The 17,281-nt window shown below is 40.3% G+C and overlaps 2 protein-coding genes across 2 annotated transcripts in view; one reads left to right on the plus strand and one right to left on the minus strand.

Annotated features, from left to right (window-relative positions):
* IST1 (increased sodium tolerance 1 homolog (yeast)) overlaps window positions 1-604 on the plus strand; it is a 20,202-nt gene extending 19,598 nt beyond the window's left edge. The window contains exon 11 of the transcript XR_001145892.1: window positions 510-604. The gene's annotated coding sequence lies outside the window, so the exon portion shown is untranslated. The remainder of the gene's footprint in view (window positions 1-509) is intronic.
* Window positions 1-17,281, minus strand: part of PKD1L3 (polycystic kidney disease 1-like 3) — a 27,567-nt gene that overhangs the window by 2,293 nt on the left and 7,993 nt on the right. The window contains 22 exon segments of the mRNA XM_012730470.1: window positions 120-122; window positions 592-659; window positions 661-690; window positions 1,270-1,321; window positions 1,323-1,469; window positions 2,810-2,872; window positions 2,874-2,921; window positions 2,923-2,960; window positions 3,780-3,925; window positions 6,238-6,423; window positions 7,128-7,268; window positions 7,851-7,871; window positions 7,931-8,053; window positions 8,056-8,121; window positions 8,724-8,915; window positions 10,023-10,171; window positions 12,799-12,829; window positions 12,832-12,976; window positions 14,622-14,701; window positions 14,704-14,814; window positions 15,674-15,902; window positions 16,251-16,379. Of these exon segments, the coding sequence (XP_012585924.1) occupies window positions 120-122; window positions 592-659; window positions 661-690; window positions 1,270-1,321; window positions 1,323-1,469; window positions 2,810-2,872; window positions 2,874-2,921; window positions 2,923-2,960; window positions 3,780-3,925; window positions 6,238-6,423; window positions 7,128-7,268; window positions 7,851-7,871; window positions 7,931-8,053; window positions 8,056-8,121; window positions 8,724-8,915; window positions 10,023-10,171; window positions 12,799-12,829; window positions 12,832-12,976; window positions 14,622-14,701; window positions 14,704-14,814; window positions 15,674-15,902; window positions 16,251-16,379 (2,198 nt within the window).

The raw sequence follows: 17,281 nt of genomic DNA on the forward strand, positions 1-17,281 counted from the left end.
TCAAACTTATATTGTAAACTTTAAAGGGCCATAGAGAAAGCAGAAACAAATCATGTTAAGGTCAGTTTGGTTCAGTGTCCATTGTAACAAGGTTAAGGATATAAGCAGTAATGTGGGACTCTCTTCTTAGAAATGGACAGATTGCTATGGGCCCTCCCTGGTGGCGCTACCAGTTAAAGCACAGCACTATGAAGGGATCCACAGCCACTACAGCATGAATTTGATTCCCAGCCAGGGAGCTGACGCACATGGCATGGCATGGCAGACCTCTCCTGACTACTGCTGCTCCCCTCATTAGTGTATTTCAGTTGATCTGCCTGTTCTGCTCCCCTTTCTGTCTCTGGTGAATCCTCTCACCCACCACACCTCTGGCCTGTACCCTAGTTCTTGTATGCATAAATAAATCTTTAAAAAAGAAATGGACAGATTTCTAAAAGTAACAGTCATTTGAAAGCTACATGTCGTGGTACATAAAACAGAATGACAGTGGGTCTGTCTCCTTTTTCTAGTGTGCAGCGCAGCAGAAGCTGGATTTAGAAGCAATTTTCCCTTATAGACTAAATCAAATAGAATTATGTTGGATTTTTCAACTTGTTTGGAGTGGTTCCCATCAGGAGGCCAACAGCAGTCACTGCTAAACTGAAAAAAGTTCTGTAGTCAAGAGATGATCCATCTGAACAGCAGGTTAAACTGAAAGGGAAAGTCCAGTCAGAGGAGAAGAGAGCAGGGGAGCCTACTTGCAGTTCTTGCTATGGAAATAGTGGATGACAAGGCCTATGCTGAAGCCACGGGCTAACGGCCATGTAAATCCCTGTGTAGGTGGGGTCCAGTGGATGATTACCAGGTCATGGTGGTGGACATGATGAAATGCATTTGTGGAGGTGTAAACCTATGCCCCTAAGGCATGTATTGTGTTGTAAAATTTACCTCAATAAATACAACTTTACAAAAAAAACTGCTATGCTTAAGAACTTTCATATTGTGTAAATTCTGCATTTTGCCACTTTCAATAAATTAGACCTTTACATTATCCTGTGAGCTAAGTTTTATCCCCATTTTAGAGATGAAGAGACAGACATTGAGGTTTAGTTACAATTAAGTATGAATTTATAATTAAAACCAGTATTTTATTCCACTGCCTTTTCTCTTAACACTCGCTGTCCACTTGCACAGATGGTTTTCCACATAGTGACTTAAGGAAAGTAGTATGAGTACAAGACTATACATAGTCTACAAAGGAACACAAAGACCTTGGGAGTGGGGCCTTACAGCAATGGCATAGCCTGTCAGCAGGATCAAGATGACTAGCAAGGAGCCCACCCTTCATCCCAGGAGTTCTGCCAGTAACCTGCAGCCTGGGGTTATGATGTAGCAGGTTCCATAACTGAAGTGTTGCCAGTAGAACCAAGAATCCCTTAAGGTAGATGACAGTTGAGTTTACTTTTATCACAGCTTCTGAGTTGATGAACCTGGTGTACAGGTTCGCCATTGTTAGTTCCTCTTACGTCAGTTTCCCTGGCATGCCCACTGCTGAAATTTAGCCTCTCTGAAGCCTTTTAGGTCAAACACCTAATGACTTATGTGGCCCGCCTACTCTTACGGATGTGAGAGTATTGGCAAAAGTCTGCATTGTTTGGCTAGCAAGTGTCTCATTTAATTCATCTTGGAAATGAAGGCCAGCCTCCCCCACTACACTGGTCTGTAGCAGTTGGTTCTGTCGCAGTAGCCATCAATTTGATAGGCTCAACAGCACTGAATAAAAGTAATAAACTAGGGGTGAATGAGGAGTGTCACCAATTAAGTTTTTTTTTTTTTAAAGATTTATTTATTTATTCGTACAGAACTGGGGTACAGGCCAGAGATGCGGAGGGTGAGAGGATTCACCAGAGACAGAGCAGGGAGCAGAACAGGCAGATTGACGAAGTACACTGCTGAGGGGAGCAGCGGGTGGGTCAGGAGAGGTCTGCCGCGCCATGTGGTCACCTCCGGGGCAGGCAGGGATCGAACTCATGCGGAAGTGGCTTTAGTTTCTCAGTGCAGTGCTTTAACCCACTGCGCCACCAGGGAGGGCCACCAATTAAGTTTTGATACATGTGAGGCATTTCTTAGTTTTCTGCTTTAGCAACTAGGTCACTCAGAAAGGCATGTTCCCCAAACCCCACCTCTCATTATAAGTGATTTGGTACTCAGTTATAGTTCTTTATGGTTCTAGACCTAGGCCCAAGAGCAGGCTAGATGGACTTAAGCTGGCAAACCACACAGACCCACTTTCTGTATATTAAGAACCTACCATGATCTGGGACACTGCTCAGGAAAATCCTTAAATGGCTTAGTGGTGCAGGATGTTGACCACTAAAACGACTTTCCCTATGGGGAAACATCAGAAATAGCGCCCATTGGGTACCTGAATTTATCTTGGTATAATTGAACATCCCTACCAGAAACCGACCTCACTCGGATTTAAAGGGTGAGTATGGTATGGTTTCACTTAAGGAATTTTAGCTACATAATGTTTAGGCTTTATTGCTTGGTCACATTGTAAAATGATCAATTCTAGATTCCTAAAATATGAAATTTAAGTTTAAGCCTTGATGAGCACATACCTAGAGTATGATGAAGGCAGAATGTTCTTAAGCCTGATTAGTGGTGTAAACGGTTTCTAGTTAAGGTTTTCTCTCCTATGTGCATTAGTCTGAGTTCTGTTCCAGACATACGAGGATGTAGAGGTAAAGGGGGAGTTTGTGAGAATACCTGTGTATAATCAGTAAACTTTACGAGTAGAATAACTTGTGCTCCTCAGACTCCTTACTTGTCCCGGTCGTAGTGGTATTGTGCCAAGTTTTTCTTAAGTAGAGAAATAAGCTTCATGTTAAATGACAAAACTAATGAGGATTATGCTCATGTCCAGAATGTTTCTTTCTAGTGAAGAATCTCCCCCTCTGCCATTTAAGTTGGCAACCCTAAACACACACACCAGTCACTGCTGCTTGCCCGAAAGATAAGCCAGTCTCTCTCTCTGCAGTGTTAGAAACACTAGATGAATGCAGTTAAAAAAAGCATTCATCTGGGCACTTGTCAAATTTAACTTGGACCCAATGGGTTATGCTCTGTAGTTACCAGCTGCTACTTAATTTTTCCATGGAAAGTTGGCCTTCTCTATTACAACTTAAATTAGTCACGTTCTTATTCCTATTGCTTAATCAAACATCTAAATTTGTTATCAAACCTGAAAACAAAATATTATGTTTATCCTAAAATATATTCTTTGGTGGGCCCTCCCTGGTGGTGCAGCGGGTTAAAGCACTGCACTGAGAAGCTAAAGCCACTTCTGCATGAGTTCGATCCCCGCCTGCCCCGGAGGTGACCACATGGCGCGGCAGACCTCTCCTGACCCGCCCGCTGCTCCCCTCAGCAGTGTACTTCGTTGATCTGCCTGTTCTGCTCCCCACTCTGTCTCTGGTGAGTCCTCTCACTCTCCGCATCTCTGGACTATACCCCAGTTCTGTACGAATAAATAAATAAATCTTTAAAATATATATATATATTCTTTGGGTGCAGTCATCTGTATTTTTTGTTGTTAGTATTTGCTGTGTTCGCTGTATTTTCAACCACTTACTATTACCTTGCATAGGGGTAATACAGGTGTACAAATGCACTCATTTTTTAGAATTAATGCTACAGAAAACTGAAAGAACCACTAGGTGGAAAATAAGTTCTTTAACTGAATTCACGTTCTAGTAAAGTCCCAGCAACAGCTCATTGTAGTCTTGAGAACTTACATCTAACATTTTCAATTTACCTGTATGAAGGTAGTAACAGATGAGGAGATAACAGATGACCTGTGAGATGACAGATCAGGCAAATGCCTTCTTGGATGTCTGAAGTGAAGTTGAACTGTTAAGTCTTACAGAAGTAAAGAAAATACCTGGGAATAACAGAGAACATCAAGAGTCCTTAAAACTTTTGCCCTCTCCCCTTCAAACTCTTGTCTCTGAAGTAATTCTAACTCTTCCGGAGTCTCTACACTACCACTTAGTATTTCCCCATGAACTGACATGAACATTTAATGAGCTCACATCTGCAAAGCTACTGAAATGGGTTGAGTTCACTAAGTCAGAAAAGGGAGAAGATGACTGTAATGAGAGGGCAGTGCCAGTGGCTTCTATGATGGGTGTTAACCAAGCCAGGGAAACTGTATAGCTGAATTGGCTATTTGTATTGTTGTTACATGATTTTAAAAGAATTGATGGCTGCAATATAAAACATGAGAATGGGCAAAAATATAAACAGGGCGTTGTTTAAAGTGGTTGAAATGCATTTTCAGAAATTAGTAGTCCAAAAATGCTTTGAGAAATTTCAAATTTAGATACTTTCTAAGTCTAAAAATACTAATATCCCATGAATACTCAGATATTTACATGAGGAATAGATGAAAAGCTTTGAGTTTCACCTGGAAGGGCAGTGAGAAATTTATATAAAGTCATGCAAAATCTTTTGAGTATAAACTTTTAATTTATTTTAAAAATTCTAATTTACTTAGGCATATAAGAACAGGGGTGTAGGCCAGTGAGGGAGAGAATTCACCAGAAACAGAATGGGGAGCAGAACAGGCACGTTGACTGAGATACACTGCTGAGATGAGCACTGGGGAGACAGGAGAGGTCTGCTGCGCCATGTGGGTCAGCTCTCTGGCCAAGGATAGAACTCACACTAAGTAGCTGGCAGCTTGGTACTCTCTGTGCCACTAGGGAGTGAAATAGTTTTAATAAGGTCGTGAAATTGTTTAACTAAGCTACATCTCCTTATACACAGTATATGCATGCAAGAACAAAAGAAATCCTTCTTTGAGATAGCTGGCTTTCAAGACTAGGGCTTCCCCATGTTTAATTATAATCCTATGAAGGCCATCAGGAAGCTTTCGTGTTTCATTTAGAATTAAGTGTAAATGAAGTAGTCTGAGTGGGAGGTAAATAATTCTGATTAGAAGTAACACCGAATAGTAAGTATAAGGACAACACTTGTGGACAACCCTGGAGAGAGGAGAAAGAAGACAAAGGAAGTTGGATTAGGACAGGCATCATTAGAATTAGGGAAATTTGGCAGGGAGAGGTTGGCAGTGGTTATTATAAGACTTGGGGTTCTGCAGAAGACAAAAGAGAAAGATAGGTGTGACGACTCTCAAAATTTCAGGAATTTCTGAAATGAATATACAATCATGACAGAATTCTGATATTCTCTACCTAGGAGAAAGTCAAATGATAAAAAGCTGGTTTAAGATAAATATTAATTATATCCCATGAAGAAATGTTCATTTCCTAAATGTGATTAAACACAAGCTATTAGGAAAGTTTTTTAAAAATAATATGTTTATTTTACATCATTTTGTGCCTTTTTCCATCTCAGTTGTAATCCCCATGGGCTTCCCATAACCAAAACACCTGTATGCCATCACCATAGTCCACGGCACTTCACCCCCCTACACACCATTTCTGATCCTACTCTCCACTCCACCCCTGTAAAATGTCTCTGGTATATAGTTGTTCAATATTATTATTTGTCCCCCTGGTCCTTTCTACTCCTACTATGAGTGAAACCACCTAGTATTTTTCTTTGTCTTTCTGGCTTATTTCACTAAGCACGATCCCTTCCAGCTCCATCCATGTTGCTGCAAAAGGCATGAGTTTATCTTTTTGATCACTGAGTAATATTCCATTGTATATATGTACCACATCTTTTTTAATCCAGTCATCTAATCATGAGCATTTGGGTTGATGGGAAAGCTTTTTTAAACCTTTTTCTTTCTTAATTTTTAAAAATTGAGGTGACTGGTTTATAACAGTTTATGATTTAAAGCAATAGGCTCACTCCTGCTCAGATGTATGTCACAACTACATATATCAAAACACAGTCCTTTACTAGGAAAGTTTTAATTTATGGGCTCACTCCAGCCACTTTCCAGGCTGAAAGTGAATAAATTATCATCATGTATATGAGTTTCCTGTGAGACTCACCAGTGGGAATCATCCTTACAGATGTGACGCTCCTTAGGCAAATGGACATAAATCTGAACCTGCTTATATTAGGTCCAGGGAGTGGACCTTGGGTACCCACACAGGTATAACCATATTGAGAAAACCTGCTGCCCTCTCCAGAGTTCTAACAAGTCACAGGAGAGGTGTTTGGAAAACAAAGTGCACCGCACATTTCCCAGGCTGGACCCAAAGACTGTGCTCTTACCTCTGTAATCTCCATACAGGTTAGGAAGGAAGGTGCGATTGGCCCAGATGTAGAAATGCTTAAGAATTTTTATCTCTGAGAGACCATGAGAAAAACTCTTTCAAATTGCTTGATGGTGGTAAAATCTATTGGAGTTCTGTGCAGAGTAGATTGTAGACGTCAATAGGACAGGAAAGAGGATTTGTACTAGTGGAAAGAAGACAAAATAGCATGATTGAGTGGTTAACTTAGAAACCTTCTATACCCTTTCCTCCCTATATTTTTCAAGTTAAAAAAATGGTGCAGCCTAGCAGTTACAAATGGATAAGCCAATACATGTGACTCTTAGTGATATCTACCTACATCAACAGATCCTCCCACAATGTAAATTTTACCTAAGATACAGAAAATCTCAGAAACCAGTCTTTCCTCATTTTCATTCTTCTCCCTCCTCCAGCTATGGAGACTATGGATCCATCTATGAGACTATGTTCACAAGAAGGGAGAGCACAAGAAGGGAGAGCATGCAAACTCATCACTTGTCTTCTGTGGTTGAGGGAAGAAAATCAGACACTAGAGGAACTTAATCAGCTATCCCACCCTTACAGGGAAGCATTTTCTGGAGAGTATTTATTTTTCTTCCACCCTGTGAAGGAATCAGTTCAAGTCGTACCATTACATTTTGTAGGTACAGAAAGTGATTTATTTAAGTACTAATTTATATCTGAGGATCCAACTTCAGGAGTATTTCCCTTTAGCAGCTACTTTATTTACTGGAACTCAGAGTTTTCAAGGGGAGCATTTTAAGATACCATGCCTCCATTCTGCATTTTCCATTTTATTCTTGCTCCTCCTTACCTCATTGGGAAATGTGCTACAGAATCAACATGTTACCATTTTCCTCTTCATACCCCAAATATCTGCTATCAGCTTGAGGATTTTGTTCTCTTTCACAGTTCTTTCTGGGCACTTAACTGGACTGTTCATAGCTAGAGCTACACAGACGGGATTGTTCTTATCTCTTGAACCAGGTGATGATGAAGAATATTTTTCTGTCAAAGAATTCAAATGTGGACCAAAAAAAAAAAGTTTCATTAAGCAATTATTCATAGGGATTTGTTGAACATTTTCTTTGAGTACGTGTTGTTAAATATTGACAAAACAAAGACTAAAGCTACCTAAAGAGCCCCTCTCAAACTATCATGAGGGACTTTTAAAAAAATGTATATATCCCAAAGGGTAGGTTTATTACATAATAAAAGAGAAGGCGAAGAATGTAGCACCAAATTGAGAAATACTAGTGTGCTTTACATCACTTAGGACTAGTATCAACTGTAGACAGTGATGAGGCTGTTTCTTTACCCAGAGGGACATATGCATAGATAAAGAACTTTAGTTTTCTATTTCATTACATTTTTCAATGTAGCTTCAAAACTAGTGTTAGGAGAGAATAAAGACAGAAAGAAGCAGCAGTTTTATCATATATCCAACACTAAACTCCAGGGAGTGTGCTCTCTATTCACATTCAGTTCTCAGGATACTTCATAACCAAAGTAAAATAAGAGAAACAATGGGTTAAAGTTCAGGGGACAGGAATTAGGGAAAGGCTTAAATGGTAAGATGACCTTAAGAGCCTTCTAAAAGGTTGCTTTCTACTACATGAGCAAAGGCAGCATGTTATTGACCTAAAACCTGATGCCAAGCTTACCTCAACAGCTGTGTGTGAGAGAGAAAGGCTCAAAAGAAGCATCTGAGAGACAGAAGGGATGAATGCGGGGAAACTGAGGCAGAGGTTCCCACAGTTAAGTCATCTGGAAGAGCCGTCCAATCACCAGATTGGGAAAAGGATGACAGCAGTTTGGATGCTGATAAGCAGTCCAGACCAGGTCACAGCAAATGGCCCCACTGAAAAAAGCATTGCATCAACATTCATCCTTAACACTTAAAATCATCCCAAAGTTATTTCTCTCTCAGGTATAAGTATTTATTTAGCAATCGAAGTATGATTATCCAAGGATGGAAAATTATCATGGCGGTGAAGACCCTAATGTGTTCTGAAGGCTGCTTTATTAAAGAATGAGAGCAGTGGGGAAAGTTAAGAGTACCCTGTGCCCTCCCTGGTGGCACAATGGGTTAAAATGCCATACCATGAAGCTGGCTATGGCTGCTTCTTAGGTGTGAGCTTGATCCCCACCCTGGAGGTGATCCACATGGTGCAGCAGACCTCTCCTGTCTCACCCACTGCTCCCCTCAGCAATGTATCTCGTCAGCCTGCCTGTTTTTCTCCCCCCTCTGTCTCTGGTGAATCCTCTCACTGCCCCTGTACCTCTGACCTATACCCCAGTTCTGTATGCATAATAAATAAACCTTTAAAAAAAATAAAGAGAGAGAGAGTACTCTAATAATAGAGTTGCAAAGGAGAATGAAGGCATGACTCTTCCTAGCCCTGAAAGTAAGGGCAGTGGAATATATTAAAAAGAAACATGTCACAAACAGTGCGTCCACACCTTGCTCATTTCTTTTGGTGGTAGAATCACTTATTTTTCAGAACATAATATTGGTGACTATGTTGCAAAGAAGCAGGGTCAGACAGCAAGTGAGCTGCTTGACTCTTGTAAGTTGGTTCTAGGCATGTCAAGTTGCAACTGAGAGACATAGATAATCCTGGGTGAACTTTTCTATGATCATGGAGAACAGATGTATAAAAAGGTAAGTGAATGGGAAAGGCAAGATATTTCATTCTGAAAGTGACAGCCCAAAAGTCACGTGAGGGGGCAGAAAATGGTTGGAGTTCTTTCAAATACCCACTTACAGAGATTGGAAAAAATCCACTTGCAAGACTATTACTTGACCTGACTAGGTATCCCCCCAGTGAAAAATGCTTTTTCCTTTAGGGCATTCTCAAAAATGTTTGGAGGCAATGATTAACTTCATAGGTACCACTGATATGTTGGGCGGAAAATTGGCTAACTAAAAAGCTTAAAAGAAGAAGCTGGAAAATGTGAAGTCTGTAGTAGTTTTAAAAATCTGACATATTGCTGGGAAACTAGAAGACTCATGCCAGCTCTCCTCCCCAAATGACCTTGAAGCTTGCAGCAAGCAGGAGTTAAGGCTCAGGCAGATTTGTCACTTGCCTTGTTGAGTGTTGCAGGGGTAGCACCCATTCACACAAAATCTCTCAGCAAGGACTGAGAAGCTTATTGTTTCCTAGCGTTTCAAGACATCTCTTTAAGTGATGACTAGGCCAACTGAGCAAAAACCTCATGATACTTATGACAAAGATTACAGATCTTAGAGTGAGTTGAGAAATGTTATCAAAGAAATGATAACAGCAGTAACAACAAATTCTGGAAGAAGAAGGAAGGAAATCTGATTTCCAGAGTTGCCACATTCTATTATGCAAGATATTACTATGGCGAGTTTTCAACAAAAGATCACAAAACATGAAAAAAAACAAGAAAGTACCACACATACATATACACACCAGGCAGCCCTCAATCCCCCAGAATTGTCCAAAGAACTAAAGGAAAGTAAATGAGAACAATGTTTTGTCAAATGGAGATTATCAATAAAGACACAGAAATTATTTTTCAGGAACCAACCAGAAAATTTTCAGTTGAAAAATACCTTAAGTGAAATGAAAATTTCACTGGAGTGATTCTACTGCAGATATGAACAGGTAAAGAAAGTATCAGCACACTTGATGGTAGGTCAATTCAAAGTATCCAGTTGGAGGAATAGAAAGAAAAAAGAACGGAGTAAAAGAAGAGCATCTCAGAGACCTATAGGACATCATTTCCCAAAATACCTGCAAGAAAAGAGCTTTATATTAGAGGCTGGTATGAAGATCTGATCATGCGTGCCGTTTCCCAGGTCCACCGCTAGCCAACAATTGCACAGGAAATGCCATTTCCTTTATGCTTCCACATCAGTGACTATGACGTGGTTTACAGACCTATAGTAAAATGAAGATGGTCATGTTAGGTAGGTGGGCATGAATCAGCTGTTTGTAAGAAGCAGCCTTTACTGCAGTGAGTCTCAAGGAAATGATTCTCTACAATGCCAGGGAAGAACTAAAGCAAGAAATGAACTCTGATCCCATTTTCCCTTCCAATCTCTAAGAGAACTCACATACTAAACACCAGACTGTGTACTTCAGTGATTTATGGAAAGGTCAGCGTGTGTACATATTAACTTTTCTTGTTTGGTCTGTAATAGTTCCCTGCCACTGCTTTAAGTACCTTGTATGCCTCTGTCTGTCATCACCCAGATCTGAGGGATGTGGGGAATGGCCTTTAACATTTCCGTTACTGACTTCTTTTAATTGGGTCTGTGACTTCCTCTTGATTCACAGGCCTACAGGCCTTGAGGTTTCATCCTCTTTCCAACCACAATGTTTTACTCTGTTAATTTCTCTATTAACTTCAGTGGTCATTAAACTTGTCCTCTAAGACATTTACTTGGTCAGACTATTTGACTCCATTTTGTAACTAGTTAATTTTCTCTTTATTGTAATGGTGCTATTTCTCCACGAGTCTATGTTTAATGTTATGAAACCGTGCAACTGCCTTTGGTTAAAATCTTTAATTTTGCTGTAAGGTTATTTTCTTTGTGAAGAGTATGAGCTTCTTTAAAGCCAAAATATTTCTGGGAATTCTCTTACTGTGACAGTTTATAACTTCCCAGGTGACTAAATTACATTTGATTTAAACTACACTAGTACATTTTATGCTATTAAAACTTTGATTTAGTGCCCTCCCTGGTGGCGCAGCAGGTTAAAGCACAGCACTAAGAAGCTAAAGCCACTTCAGCATGAGTTCGATCCCCGCCTGCCCCAGAGGTGACCGACATGGCGCGGCAGACCTCTCCTGACCCACCCCCTGCTCCCCTCAGCAGTGTACTTCGTTAGTGGGCCTGTTCTACTCCCCACTCTGTCTCTGGTGAATCCTTTCACCCTGTACCTCTGGCCTGTACCCCAGTTCTGTATGCATAAATAAATAAATCTAAAAAATAACTTTCATTTAATAGCAAAGTATAATAACAAAATAAAATAAAAAGAAGAAAATAATCATTTTCTGATTTGCGTAAAAACCAGGCATGAACATTTTACACTTCTGGGGTAACTTCTATTTGTTTATTCTTTCATATATAAGAAAAAGAAAAATCTGGTTGAGGCATTTGCTATAATTAGCAGATACAGAAAATCTCATCATTTGTTAAATAGAAAACTGCTGGTGGGCTGTTTTTTACGGGATGGTAGTTCCAAGTAGCTGAGAAATTAGCTATAAAATATTTGATATTATATTTTAGCTGTAATTATGAATTACAAATACTTACTGAATCCTCCTATAATCATGACACTATACTAGTTGCTGAGAATGCAAATATGAAAACCGTATTATGTTCATCCTTGATGAACATAAAGTCATTGGAATTAAAAATAATATTAATAGGCCCTCCCTGGTGGCGCAGCGGGTTAAGGCACAGCACTGAGAATCTAAGGCTGCTTCCGCATGAGTTCGATTCCCGCCTGCCCCGGAGGTGACCACATGGCGTGGCAGACCTCTCCTGACCCGCCCGCTGCGCCCCTCAGCAGTGTACTTCGTCAATCTGCCTGTTCTGTTCCCCGCTCTGTCTCTGGTGAAGCCTCTCACCGCCCCTGAGCCTCTGGCCTGTACCCCAGTTCTGTATGTACAAATAAATAAATCTTTAAAAAAATATTAATAATATTATAATCAAAGACTACATATAAAATTAAGATTGCTATAACCTGGTAATAAGGATTAGTAAGAAAATTAGAAAAGATGATATTGGAGTGAGTTTAAATGTTGTCTGTAAAACTTATCTATTTAAATTGAAAAGATGTCTTTACAGTGATAAAATAAACTCCTTACAAATATTTTTGAAAATTCTTAAGTATACACTGAATAAAACTTAAAAAATTCATAATCCTATGATCCAGAAATAACTGTTAGCAATAATTTAGTCTACAGACCTTTTCCTTTCTTTTTAATAATATATAACTTACATATTTTAATTATAAGGTATATAATTTATATATGACAGAGGACACTCATTTAGAATGTAATTTCAATGCATTTTAACAAGTGTACATGTGTGGGTAAATATCACCTCCATCAAGATATCACCCCAGAAGTTCCCTGTGTCTCTTCCCAGTCATCCAGGTTCACGCTGACATTAGGAGAACCACTGATCTGCTTCCTGCCCTTAAATTTGCTTTTTAAAAATGTCTTCTGCATGGAGTCACAGTTAGAGACTCTTTTAATTTATGGCACTTTCGGGCTACATGCCACTGTTATTATTTGCTGCTTACAATCTTGATTAAAGCAAATTTAAGAAAAAAAACTATTACTCTGCCATCACAAAAAATCATATGGTGAACAATTTTCTGTATTTCTTTTCCAGGGTTTCTTTTTAGTAGACAGCTGTACAATGTAAATCTTAGTTATTTGTTGTTGTTTGGCCCAACACTGTTATTCACTATGATTACATGCTGGTCTTTCTCTGGGATACTAATGGTCACAGAGAAGAAAGAACAAGTTGGTGTGATGCAGGTCTTACCAAAAGGGGCTGATACCAGAATTGTCATGCATAGTTGAAGGCTGTGCAGTTACCCAAGAGAGGACTGGGTGTGGAGGAGGAAGACATAGAGTGCCCCTCTTTCAAAGACAGCTTTCTGGGGGTCACAAAGGTGATGGGGCTCCTTCTGTCCCTCAGATCCAGACAGGGTGACAACTACCTAAAACATAAGGAAAGTTTGTAATCAGTGGGTCTTTCAGCAGGAATGAAAGCTGTGAGTCTTGATACTTCCAATGCCCTCTTCCTGGTGGGCAACACTGACATCACCTGGGAGCTTGTTAGAAAAGCAGGATCTTAAGCCCGCCCAGATGCACCGCCTCACAGCCTGCATTTTAACCAGCTCCCAGTGTGAGGATTGCCTAGGAAGCACTGTCTACATCATCCAGAAGTCGCTTCTTGAGTCCACGCATGATGCAGGTGTCTTCCAGACACTCCTCTTTCCCTCTACAGTCTTAGTTACCACACACACGTTCCGAGAAATGCCTCCTTAAGTGATTTCACTATTGCATGAATGTGAGAGAGTGTGATCACACAAACCTAGACACCAGCGTCAACTGCATACCTGGCTGTGTGGTATGACCTATCAGGGCCATGTGGTATATATCAGTGTCACCTCTCAGCCTATCATTGGCTGAACATCATTAGGTGCTGCAGGACTGGGTTTCCCATATGGATGACACTTTTTCAGATCTTTTAAGAATGCTCTCATGGTTCCAGAACCCTGCCCTGTTCAACTGAGTGAGAATTGAAGTCAGAGAGGACCTCACTGAATCAATGATGTGCAATGCTAGCAGTTATGTTTTAAAGTGCCCAACACCTGGAACTGGGTGATACTTACAAAGGTGATGCTCTGCCCCCTAGCTGGCCTGGTATGTAAGGAATCTGCTAACTTGTTTTTAAATCAGAAAGTTCTATTTAGTAGGAAGTTGGTTTCGTTTCCTCATAACATATTTAATGCTTGTTAGAATTGTAATAGCTCCACATGCTACTTTTCTTATTTTATCTAGAATAGCCAGATTCACCCTGGATTAATGTTTGAGAAAGAAAGAAAGGGTAGGCCCCTTGTGAAGTGTTCAGATAGGCTTTTTCTGAGACATGTCACCTGGGCATGTGAAGCCAAGGTTAATAGAGGCCCTGCAGCTTCAAGAGAAAGTTTCTATGACCTTAAAGAATGAAGACTGTCCACACTTAGGGAGAACTAATTCTGCATAACTAACTTTTTTATCACAGAAACCTATTTTGTGGCCAGGGAAATACCTAGAGCATCCAAACTTGTCCTCACCCTTTCTTCATGGTGTGAGACACTCTCCTTTCTCTTTGATACCCCAGGCCCCTATTCCACTCTCTATACCCTCTGAGGGGTAGGAGCAAGGAAGGAGGGTGTAAGAAGAATGGTGGTGGGTGTTTTTTTCTAATAATAAATTTGAAATACATAAACCCTCTCTCTGTTTCATTTGTTCTAGAATTTACAGTCAGAGCTTGGCCTGGGAATGAAAATGTAAATTCTCTGTACTTATGTAACTAAATTTGTTCTTTCCTCCTACTGAGCTGCTTGATGTCAATTTGATTGCCCAACCAGCCCCAGAAAGAACCCTGAAAGGAAGGAGAATTTCCTCTCCTATCTGAACAAGTACAACTTGCTCTAATGAGATGCATCTCCTTGCCCACCACACAGCAGTCTCTTCCATTTTCCCAGGCTGATTAGTTGCCCTTCTAGTTTTCTTTCTGGGCTACCCCAAATGCAGTAACAGATGCATCTGGTGTGGGTTGAAGGAGAAGAGAGCCAGGAGTGGTGGGCACCTCACAAGGCACCCCTCGCTTTTCCAGGAGCTGTTGTGATTGTTCCAGAAGTAGCACTAAGTGACCACTGTCACCACAGAGAACCAGGTGGCATCTGCTGAGCATGTGCCTGGCTATTATTCAGTACAGGGGTTATGTAGTAGGTGCCGGTCCCATACTTCAGACACTCTGGTGTCAGCACCCACGTGTATTCCTTGTCTTCAAACAAAGAAAGAAGGCTCAGGCGCATTTCAAATGGATCAAAACTATCATTAGAACCTTTTTTCGGGAGGGTCACTTATTGTTGCTGCTGTCATTATGAGTGAACCCAAGTGGGAGGACACAGGTCAGAGCAAAGAATAAGTTACAGGAATTTACTGTTACAAGACTTTCTCTGTTCCTATCTCCTTTCACAAGATGGTTTTCACTCTCACTTTCTGCATACTGTTTCAGGCCCTGCTTGATTACTATCTGCATTCTCTACTTTCATGGGATTACTCTTCAGCTCCAAGGAACCCTTGAAGTTGCAGCTAAGGAAGCCCACATGAGCCTGGACTCCTCTGCACAGAGCAGTTGACCACTCGTGAGTGGATGAGAAAAACCAGATACCAAGTCATTGAGGTTTTCATTAACATGGTGACATACCCCTGGGTGGAGATTTAAAATGCCAATGACATGTGTGCTGCATGAGAAACCATGCTATGCTACTGTGACTGCGCCAGCCCCTGCTCCTAGGGCAGCCTTTTTAGTGCTGCCTCATTGGCCCTGCTTGTTAATAAAAAGCAAAACTACACCTTGTTTAAGGAGGTACTCTCTTCCTTAAGGAGCTTTCCCTGGAATCTTGTGCTTGTACATAAATAAAACTTATACTTTCTCACTTCCTTTATCTTCCTTTATCTTATGTGCCCTCATTTCATTCTTGAGTGAAGCTCTCAAGAATCCTGTGACAATATTTTTACAAACAAGAAAATAAGCCTAGAGTTAAAAATTGACAACTATTTCAAAATAAGAGTTCCCCAAAAAGGAAGGGAAAAAATGCATTACAAAGTCAGTTTCTGACATCTGATTGTGTTTTTACCTTTTTGCTCCATTCGGTCCTTTGGAAGGGTGATGTTCAGGTGGTAGTAAGTGTGGTTAGGCTGATACTGGAATCCCAGACAGAGTGTCATTAAAAGGGGGGTTTCAGGCTCTATGCACACGATCAGGGATTTCTCCGGAGAAGTGACATTCACTGTGACAAAATGATCTGTGCTCACGTTGAGGCTGGTAGAGTGAATTTCCATGCTAGCATTTCTCCAGAGCATGATCTAGAAGACAAGACAATCAATCTTCAGATTTAAGATGGCCCTTCCACTGATGATGCCTTTCAGTTTCTTTGATAGTGACAAGGGGATGGAGCTTCCGAGGACTTCCTCTTCCTTTTTCCATAGAGGCATCGTACAAGGGATTAGGGGAGAGGATATTTAGTTTAAGAGCTAAAATGCCTTTTCCTAAGTGTAAGGTGGATCTCCTTGTAAAAGTCCCTAGTAAAGATATTAATAACAACAATGGCACCGCCATAAATCTAAAGTGACTTCCTTTAAGGTGCTGCATCCTTTCTATTCTCCAAGTGTTCCTGTTCCTGTCTATTTTGTTCCCAAATAATCAAGGCATACCTCAATATCTTCCATTAAATCATGGACTTGGAGAAATTTATGATTAGAGCTCAGTAACACACTTCCAGTGCTTCCAACAATGTTCTTATCATCAATATCTCTGAAAGGAATGAAAGCTAGCCCTGTTACCTAGAGATGAGAAAACTCCAGTTTCATCTATTGCCAAAGTATTTATAAATAACACCCATTAGGTCATATGGTATCAGATACCATAAATAACACCCATGAGGTCATAAGGTATCAGATATCATAAAGTAAATGTTGGGATTTTTCCCTTTCTAATATCTCAAATGAGATATTATTATAATAGGAAATCTATTATAATGAAAAATCATATGAAAATCAAGTTATTTACTTGTGAACCTTACCGTTATTATATTTTTTGCATCTTTATATTTAGAGGATTCTATCTCACTAGACAGTGGGTGTTTGTTATGCTCTCCAGGATAAGGCAACAATTCTACTCCTGTTAGGTAATTGCTGAAAGAAATATACTCTAAGTGATAAGACTAACTTGGTACATTTAGCCAATGATGATACAGACATTCCTAGCTTTGTATAAATGGTAAAGAGTTGAGATAAATTCAAATCAAAACGCAGAAACTTCATTAAATTCAGTGGTCTGTTTAATACTCCCAGTTCCCATGCTGGATGAATGTGAGTGTGGAATCGAAGGGAAGGGCACAAGCATTGACCCTGGGTAACACTGCGAGCTCTGTGAACCACAGGCTCTCTGAAACAGTGATTCCTTTCAGAAACTTTTCAGCACAAGGAGCCAATGTGTTTTCACCTCTTTCCCACCACAGAGAAAATGAGTAACAGAACTATACAGCGACTGACCAAAGGGCAAGTAAATCAGAAAATAACACTTTTAAGAGTCAGGTTAACTCTCACCGCCAAAGTCAAGGAATCCTGGAAATCAAAATAACACATACTTTGGCCAACAGGCATATGAAAAAATGTTCAACATCACTCGTAATAAGGGAGATGCAAATTAAAACCACAATGAGATACCACCTCACCCCAGTGAG

This window comes from Condylura cristata, unplaced genomic scaffold (assembly GCF_000260355.1).
Source record: "Condylura cristata isolate star-nosed mole 26May11 unplaced genomic scaffold, ConCri1.0 scaffold00028, whole genome shotgun sequence".
Taxonomy (NCBI): domain Eukaryota; kingdom Metazoa; phylum Chordata; class Mammalia; order Eulipotyphla; family Talpidae; genus Condylura; species Condylura cristata.